This window comes from Leishmania donovani, chromosome 27, assembly GCF_000227135.1.
Source record: "Leishmania donovani BPK282A1 complete genome, chromosome 27".
NCBI lineage: Eukaryota > Euglenozoa > Kinetoplastea > Trypanosomatida > Trypanosomatidae > Leishmania > Leishmania donovani.
The window spans coordinates 438,863-456,343 of NC_018254.1; the positions used below are offsets into that span (position 1 = coordinate 438,863).

Sequence of the window (17,481 nt, forward strand, 5' to 3'; positions counted from 1 at the left end):
TGCAGGCTGCTTGGCCTGCCCCACACAGGGTGAGTTGCCAGGCGCTGATGGCAGGGGTGAGAGGTGGCCGGCGTCATCAGGGTACATACGCACGACACAAGAAAAAAAGAAAGAGAAACATTCAGAGCAACGCACGCGACGAGACAGGCCGAGAGCGGAGCGAGTGGGAGGGCGGAGTCACCCGGGCCCCTTCACGGGCATCACACCAATAAAGAAAAGAGAGAAGGAAGCTGGAATAGAACGCAAGAATCGACGACTGAAAAATAACGCACACGAGAGGAACAGCTGAAGTGTGCTGTATCAAACCCCAACAGAGCAGATACTCGTATAACGAAAAAAAAAGCGAAACGTTTTTAGCGGAAACGGCTGAGGCGAGGCGAGGGGAGGAGGAGGGGGGGGGCACATCCATGCATCTTACCCAATACTACGTATCAGGAATCTTCATGGATGCGCTAGTCGCTCGGAATGGAGGGGGTGACAAAGTCGAGATACTCATAGGGAGAAGGAGCGGGAGACGAAGCACCACAGCAGCAAAGAAGCCAGAAAGAAGCAAAAACAACAGATAATGATAATAGTAATAATAATAATTTAGTGCGCATGCGGAGATCACCCCACTAATGTTTGTTCTCCTTCGCTCGTCTCCTCGCCGCTCATCTCCTCCTCTCATTCCTCGCACGCATTTTTCTTTCGTTTTTTTTTTGTGTTTTCGCATGAACTTTGTGATTCGCCTCCCGCCTTGCTTCGCCGCTCTTCTCCGTCAAGTCCTCTTCCTGGGCCCTGTGCTACAAGATGTGGGCGGGCGGGCGATACCGGCCATACGTGAAGAGGAGGAGACATGCAGGTACGCAGACGTGTGCATCGCAAAAAGACGCCCATCACCCACAACAGCCACTGACGGAAAAGGGAAAAAAACGAGCGAAGGCAAGGCATGGTGCCATTGCGAAAACGATCGCGCCGAGAGCACCGGGGACACACAGCTCCATCACAATCCTTTTCAGCAGCGTCAGCCTCGTGGCGTCAATGAAAAGCCAGCAAAGGATTTTTTTCACGGTGTTGTTTCTTTGCCTGTCGTGTGAAAGGAATGGGCATGTGAAATTGTCGTTTCTTTGGGGGAGGGAGGGGGGGTTAGAATATTCTACTTCTACACTGCAATGCAACCACAAAATCAGTACAACTCCGCTACGACAACCCTCCTTTTCATGCAGTGCCCTGATAGCCGCCTCGGCACACAACACTCTGTCCAGCTCTTCTTGTCTGTACGCACCTCAGGCTTCCTGTGTACAAAAAAGTTCACCTTGCGTTATTTACATGCTTCTGTATCGCGGGGCGGGCGGACGAGGAAGAGATGGCGGTGGACGAATAATCCGTTTACACGAAGATGCCTTTGTCTCTCTGTGTGAGAGAGAAGAGCGAAGCGAGGACCTACAGAGAAAGGAGGATGAAACAAAACAGAAAAGAGGGTGGTGGGTGGCGTGAGTCTCGGGCAAGAGACCAAGTCCACAATTCGCAGCACACACTGCTTCTCCCTCTTTGCGTGCACCCTCTTCTTTTTGTTTCCTGTCTTTGCCGGCAGCAGATAATGGAGGGATAGCTTCGAAGGAGGGAAGAAGAAGTCGGTGCAGCGAAACGGGACAGAGAGGTCGAGCAACCGGAGCACTCGAACGCACAATGACGTTGTTAGCCTGTTCGAGTCACATACCCATGTACAAGCACACAGACATATATACATACGCACACACACACACACATACCTACATACATGCATACGCCCATCCAGGCACCTGGAAAGACAACAACGGACGTCTCGCTGGAGAGAGGCACGGAGGAGTAGATGAGCACAACACGCAGACACAGAAAGGACACACGGCGAAGTAGATGCAAAAGGGCGAGAGAGGGACACCAGCAAACGAAGAAGCAAAGATACGGAGATAAATAAATATATATATACAAGCTGAGTGTGGCGGAGGTACGAACGCGGCGGAAGAGCACAAGAGAGGCTTGGAAAAGACACGAAAACAACAAAAACGAGAGAAGAGCATATACAAGCACGAGCACGAGCACAAAAAAGGGAAAACATACCGGAAAACGGAAGATGGGCTGGGCTCACTACACTAGCGGCAAATACAAGTTGTGAATACGGTGATAGGGTGAGAGCAACTAACCGTCATCGGAGCGAGAGAGGGGCAGGTGGGGAGCAATGGCGAGGAGGAGGAAAATTATCGTTGAGAGCAACAGCACGCACCGATCCCCACTCTACATGACAGCGCACCCCGCCTGTGACTTGCTGCGCGAACGTCGACTTTCCTCCATGCTTGGATGCGCCGGCGGTGCGGTTAACTGCGAGTGCGCATTCGCCGTAACACGGGGCTGGTGTACGTTCTCCGGTGGTGGCGACTGGCGTACGATGCCGCCTGATCGTTGCGCGTTACACCTATTGTGAGCCTGCAATGTGCTCAAGGGGTGCTCCTCAACCTCGGCGGTGTGCGGCGGTGTGCGGCTGGTCGAACTGCTTGGTGAACCACTGTGCAGCCCCTGAAACGACCGCACGGCTTGCGTAGCGTATGCATATTGCCTGCCACGAAGCTGCGCCTGAAGAAGATAGTTGTGCTGCAGATTGTGCGCGATTTCGGCGTCGCGCTTCGCGATAGCGCGCTGTCGAGCCACCTCAGCTGGATCTGCAGCTGCGCATTGATGTGAGCCCTCAAACTCGCCGATACCTCGGAGTGTTTCGGCACAGCACATCGGGCACAAGCTGCTGCGCTGCTTCCATTCCATGAGACAAGGAAGATGAAAATGATGCTGGCACGCGCCGCGGAACATCGGGTTCTCGTTTGTGTACACCTCCAAGCAGATGCAGCACTCATCCACCTCCTCCGAAATCGCGGCTGAGTGCTCGCGCGAAGACAATGGGGCTGGTAACTCCGGCATTAGTGGTGGGTTAGAGGGCGTAGAAGATGTCGCCAATTCCTCCGTCGGCCTGGAGGTCAGAACAGAGGACGTGAGCGACACGGACCTCCTCACCCGTCGCGAGGAGACGCTCCGCTGCACCGGTGATGTACACGTGTCGAGATTAGCAGAGGTGTGCGGGGCCTGCGGCAGCGCAGAAAACTTACACAGCTTGACTGCTCTTAATTTTGAGTTGCTTCCCTTCTCCTGCGATCCCCGAACCGAGGAAGAGCTACTTAGCGTCACCGCATTGTCTGATTTGCGGCGTGGCCGCGAGTTCGGCGTGAGCGTGGTGAGAACGTTCTCTCGTTCCTCCGCTGTAAGAACTGACTTTCCCATCCTGCTCGGAGATAAGGCCGATGTACGAGGCCCTCCGCCGCTCGACGTCAGGCTCGCGGGCTGCGACGAGCCGAACGCCTCGCCGCTGCACGATTCCTTCAGATTATCCTCGACGAGGTTGAGCACGACAGGTGAACGGACGCGGCGGGTCGCGTAGCTCTTCGAGCTTGGAGAGCGGCAAACGGGAGAGGCGCTGCTATCCATGGTGCTCAGCATTACCAAGGATGAACAAGAGCGACTGCACAGCCGATTGGAGGCACTGCTATTGCTTAAGCGAAAGGAGCAGAAAAGCGTATGGAGCAAGAGACCGTGAAGCAAGCGGGAAAGAGAACGAAGGCAGTCGCCTCCTACCAACGACTTCCGACGCAGGTGTACGCGAGAAAAAGAAAAAGAGATGGCGAGAAGCGACTGGTAAAACAGGTAGATGAGCGAGTGAAGGGAAGGGGCAGGGGCGCAGCAAGGAAGCAGCAACCGCAAAGTAAGAGACGGGCCCAGACGGAAAGGGAGGGGAAAAAAGATAAAGGGAGCGTGAAAAGGGAGCAGACACAAGCGCCAACAAGCGGAGGTTGATATCGAGGGAGGGAGCGAGTACAAAAAAAGAGGGTCCTTGTCCGAGTCAGAACAAACCGATGGGAAAGCGACGGACGGCCCAAAAGCAGGAAGAAAACACAAACACTGCAAACAGAAGTGCCCCTTGAGAAAGAGGCGAGCGGAGAGACCTCGAAAAAAAAAATAAGGAACTCTTCCGCACAACTACGCTCTGCTGCTTTCAAGCGACGTCTATCGCGTGCGTGTCCGCTGAGCCTATTTCTTTAGCTCTGTGTGCTCTGCCGGGATGGAAGGGAGGGTAGAGAGGATGCGGCGGTGTACGAGAGGTGACGCAGGAAAAAGGGCGAGGGTGTTCCTTTCTTTCAATCCCTCGAGCTGTTTTGCCGTTTGCAGCCTATCCTTCGAAGGGTGTTTTGTGGTGTGAAGCGATAAAAATAAGTTGTATGTATATATATGTTTTCCCTCTTCGTTCCCCAGGCCCCTTTGATGGTATGATTTCCGTGTGTGTGTGTGTGTGTGTTGTGTGCGGATGTGTGCTTCTGTAGGTGAGCGTACTTTCTGGTGGGTGTGCGTCGCGGAATCGCAGGGGGTGTGGGAAAGGGAGGAGCAGAACGCGGCGGTGGGTCGAGGGGGAAACCCACTAACGGCGAGAGTAGCAGTGGCTGCTTGCCTGGCGTTGACCGTGCTGCTATGAGCCGTCCCTACTAGGAAACCGCCACAGAATGCGCGGACAAAGACAAATGCGCCACACAAAAAAAAAAAACAGTAAAAGCGCAAGGGGGGGGGCAACACGAGAGATGGCGCACCCCGTATCTCCGTGTTTGATGCACGCACTTTTCAGTGCTTCTGAGGTGGCACCTTCCTGTGTGTGTGCGTGCGTGCGTATGTTGAGAGGTGTGGAGCAGGAGGAGGAACGTGCGCTCTCCGCCTCGCTCCTTCTATTTGTGAATTGAGGAGAGAGGTCTCTGGGGTCGAGGGAAGAAGATCGGCCGTCTCTCAGCTCTCTATCTCGCTCGCTCGCTCCCCTCCACAGGCAGCGCTGTTGTACGACGTGGGTGTCCTGCGCCCCTATCCCGAGTTCTGAGCTCCTCCCGCACACCCAGACAGACACGCACTGGCCCCCGCACCTTTGGATGCTTCCAACACGTCAATCTTTGAGAGTATGATTTTCAGCAAGGACGAGAGACCACCCCGTGGAAGAGGAGGAAGGGTGAGCGGGCGGTCTGCAGTGGAGTAGTGGCGCTCAGCGAGAGAGAGGGAACGAAAAGGGAAGAGAAAAAGAATGCAGCGACTTGGGAGGGAGGGACAGGGTCAGTGAGAAGAAACGTGCCTGAGAACGTTCCCCGGCTCACACACGGAAGAGACAGAGGTGTGGCAAGGACAGAGCGAGAAAAGAGAGGCGGAAGATGGGGAAGGCAGCGGAAAGGATTTGCGGGGAGACCGTCACAAGAACAAGGAGGACAACGCAGAAAAAAAAACTGCGCGCTCACCAGTGAGCCCTTGCGGGTGCGCAAAGGTTGCCGTGGGTACTGCGGCGAGGAGAAAGAGAGGGAGGAGGCTGACGCTCTTGCGAAACGGGAACCGCGACGCAGATTCACTTACAGAGAGAGTTGGCGAGGAGGAGAGAAAGAAATACGCAAAAACAAAGGGAAAAGCGGGTATGTAGGAAAAGCCGCCAGGCACAACAACACAAGATAAAACGTGAGGGCTTACGCGATGCGGTTTCTCCCGCCCTTCAGACTCAATGCACGCACACTGAGAGAGGAAGCTGTGTGCGCGATGAGAGGAACGGGAGGATGATAGGTTTGGATATGTATACGTAAGTGCGTGTTCCGTGTCAGTGCGCAGCCTTACAGATCGGCCTTCGCGTTTTGTGAAGTCGCTCTCCACCAGGTCGCAGCAGCTGTATCCCTCTTCTCTTTTTTCTTTGTGGGAAGTGGGAGTGTGAATTGATGCCCTTTCCTTCTTTCACGCGGCGCGCGGTAAACACGAAAAAAAAGGGAAGAAAGGAGAGACAGCAGGGCTCTCACGTAGCAGTCGTGCCCGCGACGGAGTGTATGAGGGATGAAGTGGAAAGAGTGGGTAGGAAAAGAAAGGCGATGTAAGAGGTGTTAGTTGATTCAAAGAAGCACGCGTTTCGTGCAGCGCGGCAGTCGCTGTCGGGTTCCGGTGTGATGAGAAAACTCTCCAGTCGCACGTGCAGCAAGTGCGGAGGAAAAGTAGGTGGAGGGTGGGTAAAAACACAGCGAGATAAAGAGGGCAGATGAGTTGCACGCGCGCGCGAGGCAACCCAATACGCGTACCCAGCGAGCAAGGCACAGCAATAGCACCAGCAGCGGAAGCCGAGACAAGGAGGAATACGAGAAGCGCTGCAAGCTTGGGCCGCTGAGGGGAGAGATGGGACGGAGGTGAGAGGAAGAGTATCAGGACATACACGACGGCACAAAGCAGCGAAAAAAAAAAGGAATGAAACAAAGGAAAACAAGAAAAGCAGGTCAAGCGGTGGAAAAAAAGAGAACGCGTAAAGCTCCTTGGTGTGCGCACGCATATGCGTGTGTGTGGGTGTGGGGGTGTGTGTGTGTGTGTGTGTGTGTGTGTGCAGTTGAACCATGGAGTGAAGAGGGGAAGAGGGAGCAGTAACAAATAGAGAGTGGCAGAGACGCGAAAGAAAAACATGTGAGCGGGCATTACACTTCCCTCCTCCGCTTAGCAGCAAACACATCGAGCACTGCCCGCGTCATATCGCTTGTCAACTTCATCTTGGTTTCCTCCCTTTTTATTGTTGCGGTTGTCGTTAGAGAGAGCGTGTACTGCGTATTTACGCTCCAGTCACGACCCCTGTGATGGCGCAAGCGTGGTACCGCACCTGAGAGCAGCCGAAGCACCGCAGACTACGGTGCGCCACCACCGCCCTCCCTCAGGCTTGCATCACAGAGGCTGCGCTAATGCTCACGTGTGCAGGTGGCCCTCAAAGCAGGCAAGTGAAGGGAACCTGTCAGCCACTTGCCAGCACGGCGCAAAACGCCCAGGGAGAAGCCTATCGGGCCACGGAAAAGGAGAGACAAGGCCTGCGGATTTCCGCGCCCGCTCCTTGTCCCAGCTCCTCCTCTCTTCTATTTGCTCGTCACTGCTCTTGTTCGGAAGGAGACGAATCCATTTAAGAATGACGCCACGCCACGCCACACAAGGTGAGAGCGAGAGAGGTTCACAGTGGCCAGCACACACACACACAAACAGAGAGAGAAAAGGCCCTATGCCGCCCTCTGCCTTAGGCGCAACGAGCCGCCACAGTACGCCATGCAAATCAAGAGTCGACGCCGCGGTGAGCGTGGGTCAGATGCTCGCAGCAGCAAGCCAGATCTTCTGCAAGCTGTTTCGCTCATCCCCGGACAAGATTCACAAGCTGCGACGTGTCGCGGCCTTCGCGATCCTTAATAGCTGCCACGATGGCAGACGTGTGCAGGCACCCCATTTCGCAGATGATCATGTCTACGTACGAGGCAGGCGTCAGATCGTAAAGGTAGCCGGAGGCACTCGACGAGAACGGAACCGCGCCACCGCCACCGCTGCGTGCAAGGAAGTCGGCACCGCGCGCCGGTGTGCCCCAACCCCCAGAGGCACGTAGCTGAGGAGGGGATAGCGTGGGTGGGGTGTGGTATACAAGCGGGCTGTGCGTGCCTGTGTCACTGCCGTGCACTTCCGCGGCAGGCCGCATGTCCGCAAGTTTTGTGTTCTGTGCCAAGTTGCCCACCCACACCTCTGGCACAAATTTGTAACTCTCACTAAAGCACAGCACAGGTTTGCGGAACAGCTTCGCGCAGGCCGCCACGAGCGCCATGCCGCAGCGGCCAAACATGTCACCGTTCTGCAGCACAGCCGAAGCCCCCATGAACACACGCGTGCACTTGGGCATCAATGTGCAGCATGCCGTGATGAGACCGTACGTCACGCCAATGCCGGCGCTCGAGAGCTTTTCGGCCAGCTGCCGGCCTTCAAAGAGGGGCGCAGAGTCGATCACAATGACGCGCTTCGGCTTGCATTGTGGATCACGCGAACGGGACAACAAGATGTACTCGACCAGACTACTGCGGCCAAACACTAAGATAGTGTCGCTGCTCGAAACGTACGGCAGCGAGCGATCCTCTACAATGCTCTTGAACGACATCTTCAGCTCGGCCTCAATGACGTCCAGTATCTTCAGCGTCACCTCACGCGGACCTCCGAGGTCCTTGATGAGGTCGACCATGCTCGGCTTTGGGTGAATTACCTCGTCCCGCAACGCGACGAAGCGGCGCACGAGCACATCCTTCACGTGGCGCATGCCGGCCGAGGCCTCACGCTTGCGGCGCACAAAGTCAAAGTTGATCTGGATGAGCTTTTCAAACGCGGTTGTGTCCACCTCGTTCAGAGATGGCACGGCGAGGACGGTGGTTGCGCGACTCAGCTCGCGGAAGGCGGAGATGAGTGCCAAGGCGCGTGCACTGCCGCCGACAAGAATCATCTGCTCCATCAGCACAGCTACCTCGGCGATGCGGGGGTGCACGACGGCGTCGCGCGGTAGAACGTGCAGGCACTTGAGCCGGTTGGCATCCATGGCACCTTGAACGAGGTCGTGCAGTCTCTTCGCTGACGCCGCCCGCTCCTCCGCAGTGATCTCTTTGGCAGGCTCGCCGCTTATCACCGCTTTGGCGCCGCTGCTCTTGTTGGTCGCGACGGTGACCAACGCTGTTGGCGAGGCCGCAGCCGTCGCAGGAGTCGAGGCGGAAGGGGCGGCCGCAACGTGCGCTGTCGACGGAGCCGACGATGCCCCGCTCAGGGCTTCGAGGTGGCCGATCTCGGCGAGCAGTGCCGCCTCCTGCTCCATAGCGGCGGCGGCCTCGGCGTCACTGCCACACGACCTCATTTTCTTCTGCACCTTGCGCAGTGCATCGCGCTTCTTCTTCAACTCGCGCTGCGTCTTCACAGCGGAACGGGCCTCGTCGCCACTTTGACCCACAAAACGCATCTGGGATTCCTTTGCCGCCTCCTTACCCGTTGCCGTCACGGTTGCCGATGTCAAAGAAATCGGTGAAGAAGGGGATGCGGCAGGGGCCGGTTCAGGAGCGGCAGCGCTCTCGAGAGCCTTCCCGGTCAACTCCGCCAGCTTTCGCTCGATCGCGTTTACCTCTGCCGCCACCTCATCCACGACAGCTTTCGCAGCGTCGTACTCCACCTTTTTGGCAGCATCGTCCTTGATACCCTTGAGCCTCTTCTCCAATTTGCGCATGGCGTCTCGCTTCTTCTTCAGTTCGCGCTGTGCCTTCACGGCAGCACGCGCGCCTTCGGAGTCGCTGCCGGCCAGCCGAAGCTCCTCCTGCTTCTTTGCCTCCTTCTCCGAAGACGACGACATGGGCTACGTAATGGCGTCTACGGATGGCAATCGATGGGTCCAACAGAGAGAGAGGACAAGTTGGGCGAATGAGAAGGGAGGTGGATCGAGGCGACTGGATACCGCTCGTGCTGTTGCTTTGTTTTTTATTGATTAGGTCGGGGAGCCGAGGAAGGCAACAAGCGGAAACGTCGTGGGTGGTGAGTAAGTCAGTGAGCTCTTGCCTAACGCGAGTGAATGAGCAGTCTCGTCTGTGCGTGGTATCGCACGCAGACAAGCTTTACAAAGAGGAGTAAGCAGAGGCGCACCGCTCAGCCCTTGTTCGAATGAAGGCATAAAGCACGCAGACACGCGCCAGCGTACTGCGTATGGGAAGACACGGTGGTGTCCAGAGAATAAGAAGAGAGCCGCAGAACGGGCTGTGATGAGGTCGCGGTAGAGGACGAGAGGAGAGGAAGTCAGACACGCATACACATACAAATCATGATCATGTGTACGATGGGGCGAGAGGGTAGTTCATGAGAAGTTGGAGGCAGCAAGACAGAGAGAAGAACGGAAATGAACCGCTTGAAGACGTCGGGCCAGATTGGAACCCCATTGCGGTGACTTATGCGCAGCCATAAAGAAGAAGTTCGACTGCCAGGTCGTCGTCGCATGCTGATCCTGTTGCCATGCGCCTCTCGTCAACGCTAACATCTTTACAGCTCTGCGCTGAATTACCTGCTCCGTCATGAAAGCCACGCCGCACATATCTCACACGCGGAGAGGAAGTGAGCTCGGGCAGCTTTTTCAGCGCGGCTCTCTCATGCGATTACCTAATGCGCCTCGATCATTTTTTTTCGCATCTAGCGACAGGAACAAAGCCCGACACGCAGCTCTTGGCGCTGAAAAGCAGCGCTCGTGGCAAACTGCTTTGTTGCTGTGCCGAATACGCATTCGCCTGGCGTTGTCTCGGTCGCCATCGCCTCGACTGCGTGAGATCCGCAAAACGACGCCCCCGCATGCCAGCGCGAGGGAAATGACGTAAGATGACGGAGGAGAGAAACAAACAGAAAAAAAAGGAAGAGAGTACAGATAAGAGAGAGAGTGGGGCCGGGAGACAACACTCTGATGCCAGACACACAGATGCGCACTCGCCCACAAAGACGGCGCACATAGCCACACGTCTGCGCCATGCAGGCCCTCCTCCGCCTCCCCTTGCTAACAGACACGTGATTCTGCTGTTCTCGCCATCACAGAGGAGCCCGAAGTCAAGGACGAGAGAGCGAGAGACTCCAAAGAAACAAAAAAAATCATGGCATACAAAGGAAAGAGGGGAAGAGGAGGGAAAGGGGATGGACAAGACGGGACATACACACACATGCAGACACATACGTACGCACACACCTACGAAACAGAGACAAGTGAGACGACCGCAACACACGAGCAAAAAAAAAGGCGACAAGCATTACGGAAAACCACACAGCGAGAATGAAGGAAGCCAAAGAGCGAGAGAGAGAAGGCTATTTCAGGGTCTGGCACACCGTGGAGAGGAGAGAGACTGAGAGGAGGGAGGAGGGGAAGTGGTGACGCAGAACGCTGAGAAGAGAGCGGCTCCAGCAGCACCAGCGCCGTAACGGCAACCTTCTTCGCTAGCTAACAAGTGCCGCTACTCCCACGCTTTCTCTTCGTTTTTTTTTTTTCGTTTCGCCTAGCATCCTCATCCACCGCGTAGAGAAGTGGGGAGGGGGAAAGAAGGAACACATGAAAACGTTAAAACAACGATGCGGCTACATGCGTGTACACCCAACGAGCACAAGCACACACACGCGCGCGCGCGCACGCAAACACGCATTTCTTCTGACCGCGGACGAAATACAGGAGAGCGAGGGTGTGAGAAACAACGAGCGAGAGACAGACAGGGGGAAGAGGGAGAGAGAGAAAGATGGCAGCAGCGGTGGCACAAAGCGCGCAAAACTGCCCGAGAAAGAGAAATGCAGCTCGTGAGGCCCCTGGAACGGTAGCACACCAACCAGATAAATCAACGATGGGCGAAAGGAGGCCATCGGGGGCAAGGCAACCGATCACACCGACACACAAACACAGGCGCAGCGAGGAAGAATGTAAGAGAGAGGGAGAGAGAGAGGAGTACAGATACACGAGCAGATGGAAGTGGCGGAAAAGCGGCCAATGCACCTGACCGCTGTGGGCTTTCAGAGAGACAGAGGGGGGGAAGGAGCCGAGAGATATGGAGGTGTACGGAGAAGGCGCCCGGCAAATGACACGAGTGAAGGGGACACGCAGAGATTTCAGCTGTTGTCGCGCTACGACCTTCACTATAGCCGTGCTCTTGTGCCTTTCCACACACGCTCCACTCACAGTAGCCGATGCCGGTGTGAACACCTTCCCAGACAATCGACCTGCCTCTGCTTGCCCACGAGAACGGTTTCAACCGTTGAGATACCGCTGTCTAAGCCTGATACAGCAACGCATCCGTATATACAGAGCCTTGCGGAGAGAAGCGTCACGCCACCGTACCGAAAGCATATGCCTGCGCGCCAGCGAAAGCTTCGTCACCGCTGCCGTTCCCCCCACCCATACGGGACACTTTCGGCAGCTTCGGACGCAGCTCGACTCACGCGCGCCGACATACACGTGCACGCAGACGCGATACGACGATCAACACCCTTCCGCATATCACTACTACCTTTTTTTTTCGTTCTCTAACCTCCTTTACAAGCGATCAGCGGAGGCAGCCTCAAAGCTGGGCGACGACCTTGGCCGCTACTTCTTGCGGGCAGAGCTCCTATGAAGGGTTTCGAGCTCGTCCTGCAGCTGCATGATGGTCTGGCCGTTCGAAACGCGCTCCTTATCGACGGTCTTCTGTAGCTCGTCGAGGTAGCGGCGGTGCTCGCGGCGGACACGTCCCATCTCCACCACAGTGCTCTCCTTTGCGTGCTGCAACGCAGAGGCGCGCCACACCATCTTCTCAATCTCGCAGTCGATGGTGTCCATCCGAAGGTTCGCCACAAGGTGGGAATCGTACAAGTCGTTGATCTCCTTCGCGAGCTCCTCGACAATATCCGCATCAACGCGCTCCTCCTCCTCCATGTCATCACCGGTGACGGCGTCACCGATCAGTTCGAGGTGCGCCTGAATCTTCGCAATTTGCATGGCGCGGTAGCGAATGGCCAGGTTATTCTGCTTGATGAGGTTGTCCTCCTTGGACAGCTCGTGCAGCGCGACCCGGCGGTCGAAGTTGCTGTGACGGATGTAATCCTCCGATGTGAGGCCGTGCTGGTTCCTGTCGGCGATCTTTTCCCTGCGAGCCGCCGCACGCGCGATCGTGTTGCACTCGTGGCGCAGCGCCTCCAGCTTCGTCTTGCGCTCGGCGAGTACCTCTACAGCCTCGGCGCGCTGACTCTCCGCATCGGTCGTCTCCTGCAGAATCGCAGCAAGGCGCAGCAGCTCGCGGGACTGGCCCTCCATTTGAATGCGAACGTTCTCACGCTGTTGATACACCGCCACTGCATTTTTCAGGGCGATGCCGTACGCGTTCTTCTTCTTGAGGCCGACCGCAGAGTTCGAATTGCCGTCGGTGTCGATGCCAACAACTTCCACAATACCGAGGTACTCCTGCTCGGCCGCCTCGGTGGCATCCTCGGCCTTGGCCAGAGCAGTTTGCAGGGCCTCCTTCTCCCTCAGCAGCTTCTTGTGCGTGCGGATGGAGGCCTCCACGTCACTGCGCTTCTGCGCCAGATCGTCAATGAAGTCCTGCGGGAGAGAGATGCTGGTACCGCCAGCCGTACCGCTGCGCCGCGCCGAGGCACGAGAGCGCTGAGACTTGGCAGTGCTACCCGTGCTGTCCCGCATCTCCGACAGCTTGCCCTCAGTCGTATTCGACACTTCGAGGGAGCGCTTCGTGGCGCGAAGATACTCCACCTCGTTGCGGAGGGCCTTCGCCTGGTTGTCGAGCTGCATCAGCTGCTTCGACAGCTCCAGCACGCTAGGAGACGACATCGTTGTCGAAAAAAAAAATGGCCTTCTTCCGTCGATGCGTGTTGGTCAGTGTCGCCCTCGCACAACGTGCTACAACCAGGTGCACCAAAAGGCGGAGAGAAGAAAGCTAAGTACTGAAAGAGAAGTCCTCGAAGGTAGGGGCGCGCGTATCTGCGCTCCCTCCTTATTATCTCCTGTCGTGAGCTGTGAGAGCAGAACGGAGAGTGGCGAGCGACAGATGCGGACGAAGACCTCTGCGTGAGGAAAGGGAAGAGGGAGAAAGAACAAGTGTTCCACCGAAGTTTTTGATTGTTAATTTTGAAGTGGTGCTTAGAGCAGCTGAGGCGATCTTTTCGTGCGTGGTGGTTTGTGAAACGGGGCGGAGGCAGATGCAGACGGATCGAACAAAAAAAAAGGAGAGAGCAGTAGAGCTAATGTCAACGTGCCGGCCAGCGACACCGAAGAAAGCGCAGTCGCATGGCAGCACAAGCATGAACGAGGCGGGAGGATGGCAAGCGCGAAATGATGAGTGCTAGCCGTAGAACGAGCTCCAGCAAAGGGGGGGGTACCGAGACACACACATACGACTGGCGTGGATAGTGAAAGTGAGCGCCAAGAGGATGGAGAGGCGCCGAATAAAGGGAAGAGGCGGAGGTTCAGAGCATTCGCGTGAGCATACGAGGCAACCGCCCACGCGCACGTGCATAGGGCGGATGCAACCCAGGAAGAACACAGAACGCGAAAGGGGCTACAACGACAAAAAGTTATGAGCAGGCCAGCCCGTCTCACCTCTCCTCCTCCTCCTCTCCGCACCTCCGGCTCGATCCCTGCCCCTCCCTCCCCCTCACCGAGACTCTTCGCATACGTCTGCGTGAATCGTCTTTGTCTTCTTTTGTTCAGCGTCAGTGCGCTGTCGATATTCTATTTTCCCTTTTCTGACCTTTTGCACATCGAACACTCAACCTCCTACCTCCGACTCCACCCCCTTCACATAAGCACACAAACATGTACAGTAGGCAGAGGGAAGCCAAACTCAGCAAGACATCGTCGATTTCTAGCCCTGTGAAGGCCGGCACGAGTCTGCACTTAGACGCGCGCGGCGCAATCATACACAAGGAGCTCTTATATGTGACCTCGAGGTGCGGCAGACGTGCGAGCCGAGTGTCCACAAAAGGTCGTGCCGGGCACATCCATGGAAGAGCAGGCGGCGCGCAGGATCGCCTCTGTCACCCCAGCGGATGCGCCGAGGCCCACCTAGAGTCGCAACGGTGTGCATGCGTGCAAGGGGAGGGAGGAGGAAATAAAAACTCAGTGCTCCCGCTCATCCCTGTTTGTCGGCGGCGAAGCCTCTGTGCATGCTGCTGGTGTGGAGCCACTCGCGCCCTTCGCCTTCTCCCAACCGCCTGCACTCGCCCGACCGCTCGGGTACGTGAGCCCGTCAGCCCCCCTGGTTGCCTGCTTTGACGGAGACGATTTACTGTGTACAGGCGCAGCAGGTGTAGCAGCGGTAGCAGCAGGCGACTCGCCCTCAAACCCAAAGAGCTTAGTCACATCCGTGTCGACGCGCTGTGCGTGGTCGCGACGGTCCGCAAAGCGCGTCGGCGCTGGCTTCGCGCCGTGCTCTCGGGTGTGGGGGAACTGAAAGATGGGGTGCTCGGCGCTACTGTCCTCGTGGACCTCAACATGTGTGTCGCTCTGCATCTCCTCCTTGTTGTAGCGCATAATATCCATGAACTGATCGTAGTGCCCGCGCGGGTCGGTGAACCCCTTCGCGCCCTGCGACCGCGATATTGAGAAGTTGAACTCCGCCGCTTCCTGCATCTGCTTGCGCGTCTGCTCCTCATTCGCTGAGAGCCGATCATTGTAGACCGGAACACCGTGAATGGTGTCCACAGCGCGCTTGATGCGCCGCGTGCGGTCGAGCCACCACACAAACTTTGACTGGTTGCGCTCGTCCTTGCCAATGTCTGCAGCGTACATGCGCTTGTAGACGTTCTTGTGTGTGCTAAAATGCTTGTTGCGCATCTGCAGCACCTCCGGCTTTTCAGCCACCTCCTCTGCCGTCACGGTTGCCTCTCCACGCTCCAGCTGCTCGATGCGCCGCTCCTTCAGCATGTCCTCTAACTCGCTCGCCTCGGCCGCCCGCTGCTGTCGGCGCTTTTCTCGGTCACTTGCGCCAAGTTCGTCAAGGGTGCGCACGCCGCGGCAGCGATTCGTCAGGTACTGCTCTTCCTTCAGAACCTCCTCTTCGGTGTATCCAATCTGACGCAGGATCTCCGCCTCCCGAGCCTTCTCGATTTGTTCTTTGCGCGCCGTCATGTGAGTGTTGGCGTCGTCGATGCTTTTGTGTAATTTGCCCTTGTAGTTTCGGTACTGTGTGCGGGGTAGCTCCACCGTATCGAGGATGTCCTGCAAAACCTGTCTTTCTAGTTTCGTATGGCCCAGCAGCTCGTCGAGAGGCTTCTTGCGCTGCTCCGGTTGGAGAACCCAGCGAAGGTCCTCGTCATCGATGCGGCCGCGCACCAGCGAATATGGCTCATGCTTATCGCGCTCCCACGCAAGAGGAAGGTTGCCGCTAATCACCGTTTGGTCAGTGCGCATGTTGTCGGACATCTCCAGGTACGTGTTCAAGTACCACCGCGGTGCCACATGGTCCGTCAGCTCGGTGCTGCTGGCGTCTTTGGACGTCTCCACGTACATGAGTGGTTCGGTGTTCACATCGTCCTGGCGAGTGTTGATGCCCTGTGCCGTAAACTGCGGCTTCTTGAACTGCTGCTCCACTGGAATCTTGTCCAGGCGCGGCATCTGCTTGGCCACGTACCGGACAGGTGCTTCACGCACGGGCTTCGCAGCTGCAGCGCCCATTGTTCTCTTCTGCTTTTCTCAGCTGCGAGCTGGGCTCTCTTATTCTGCCACCGCAGTAGCTGTCAGTGCTGCCCGTCTCGCTAGCTTGACGCTGCTTTATGTCTTTTTCGCCGCCCCCCTCAGCCCCCCCCCCTCCCCAAAGGTGAGCGAGGGCGTATTTGCTTGGACGTTTGCGTGCGAGTAGACAAGTTGGCGTCGGTGTGGGAGAGCAAGGTACAGCACCGCCTCCTGAATGCACCTGTGCACACACACCGACAGAGAGAGACAGTTTAACCGTTGGCCGCTTCGGTGTAACACGCAGCGCTTAGCACACAGGAAACAGAAAACGGAAGAGGGACAAGGAAATAATGAAGGGCGTAAAACAACGGCGCCCTTGGGACATACGACAGTGACAGGAGGAGGGAAAGGGGCACGGCTGGATGCGCCTTCCCTCGCACTATCGAGTGGCATGCGCCCCAGCGCACAGCACAGAATCGTCCCCTGCCTCCACTCTCCTTTTATCTCGCTCCTTATCCCTTCCTCCCTCCCTTCGCACTTGCGGTGGGCACACCGTCCACACGTTGGTCAGCCACATGTGTCCTCACTTGTCGAGAAATTCGCGGGTGCGTGCAATGAACCCCTTGCCACGTGAAGCCACTCCCACTCACATACTTGCTCGCACGTCAACAACTCTTGAGGGGCTGTGACGAGACTGAAGAAAATATGCGGGTAGCGCAGCACAAAACTCCCTTCGAGTACACAAGCTCTCATCGCTGCCAGAGAGAGAGAGGCTCAGAGCAGTGCAAGGGAAGGGAACAACAAGAACACAGATCATTGCCTCGGCGATGAGAAGCTGGACAGGAAGGGGAGAGAAAGAGGAAGAGAGGGCGGAAGCACGGGAAGCGGAGAACAGCTCTAAACAGGCTGTGCATCAAAACGCAGAGAGAGAGGGAGTCCCAAACGCAGTGCGCCAGCCCGAGGACCATTATGGCTCTCAACAGCCATCGTTCCTTTCCCTTTGCATCGATCACAGCGCATGCGCACAATCAGGACGGCTATCGGTGTCACGCATCCACCTTCAGGAGCACCTTCTGCCGCTTGCTTACATTTTTCCAGGCATTCCTTTCTTCGCTTTCTTTTGTTTTTCGTGTGCTGCTGGCGATGCAGCAAGCCCATCAACGGAAGAGGATGAGACACACGCACCACCAAGGAGGAGGGGAACCTAAGAGCGTAACCAAAAAAAACGAGAGAGCCCGGAAAAAAAAAAACTCAAAAAGAAAAACAAAGAGATGGATCTATGATGCGCCTTCGGGCACGTGTGCCTCAGAAGAGCGTACAGTCAGCCACGGGCAAGCATGATGGCGCGCTTTACTTCTTCGCCGCGGCCTTCTTCGCAGCCTTCTTCGCCGGCTTCTTCGCAGCCTTCTTCGCAGCCTTCTTCGCCGGCTTCTTCGCAG

At 56.6% G+C, this 17,481-nt stretch overlaps 4 protein-coding genes across 4 annotated transcripts; all 4 read right to left on the reverse strand.

The window, feature by feature from the left end:
• Window positions 1-2,253: 2,253 nt before the first annotated feature.
• LDBPK_271080 (hypothetical protein, conserved) lies at window positions 2,254-3,501 on the reverse strand (the record flags this gene model as incomplete). The annotated part of the gene is made up of 1 exon (XM_003861915.1): window positions 2,254-3,501. The coding sequence occupies one exon, from the start codon at window positions 3,499-3,501 to the stop codon at window positions 2,254-2,256; it is 1,248 nt and encodes a 415-aa protein (XP_003861963.1).
• Window positions 3,502-7,213: 3,712 nt separating this feature from the next.
• Window positions 7,214-9,223, reverse strand: LDBPK_271090 (translation initiation factor eIF2B subunit-like protein, putative; the record flags this gene model as incomplete). Its single annotated transcript, XM_003861916.1, has 1 exon — window positions 7,214-9,223. One exon carries the CDS (start codon window positions 9,221-9,223, stop codon window positions 7,214-7,216), a length of 2,010 nt encoding a protein of 669 aa, XP_003861964.1.
• Window positions 9,224-11,965: 2,742 nt separating this feature from the next.
• LDBPK_271100 (hypothetical protein, conserved) lies at window positions 11,966-13,201 on the reverse strand (the record flags this gene model as incomplete). The annotated part of the gene is made up of 1 exon (XM_003861917.1): window positions 11,966-13,201. The coding sequence occupies one exon, from the start codon at window positions 13,199-13,201 to the stop codon at window positions 11,966-11,968; it is 1,236 nt and encodes a 411-aa protein (XP_003861965.1).
• Window positions 13,202-14,488: 1,287 nt separating this feature from the next.
• Window positions 14,489-16,045, reverse strand: LDBPK_271110 (hypothetical protein, conserved; the record flags this gene model as incomplete). The annotated part of the gene is made up of 1 exon (XM_003861918.1): window positions 14,489-16,045. One exon carries the CDS (start codon window positions 16,043-16,045, stop codon window positions 14,489-14,491), a length of 1,557 nt encoding a protein of 518 aa, XP_003861966.1.
• Between the last annotated feature and the right edge of the window lie 1,436 nt (window positions 16,046-17,481).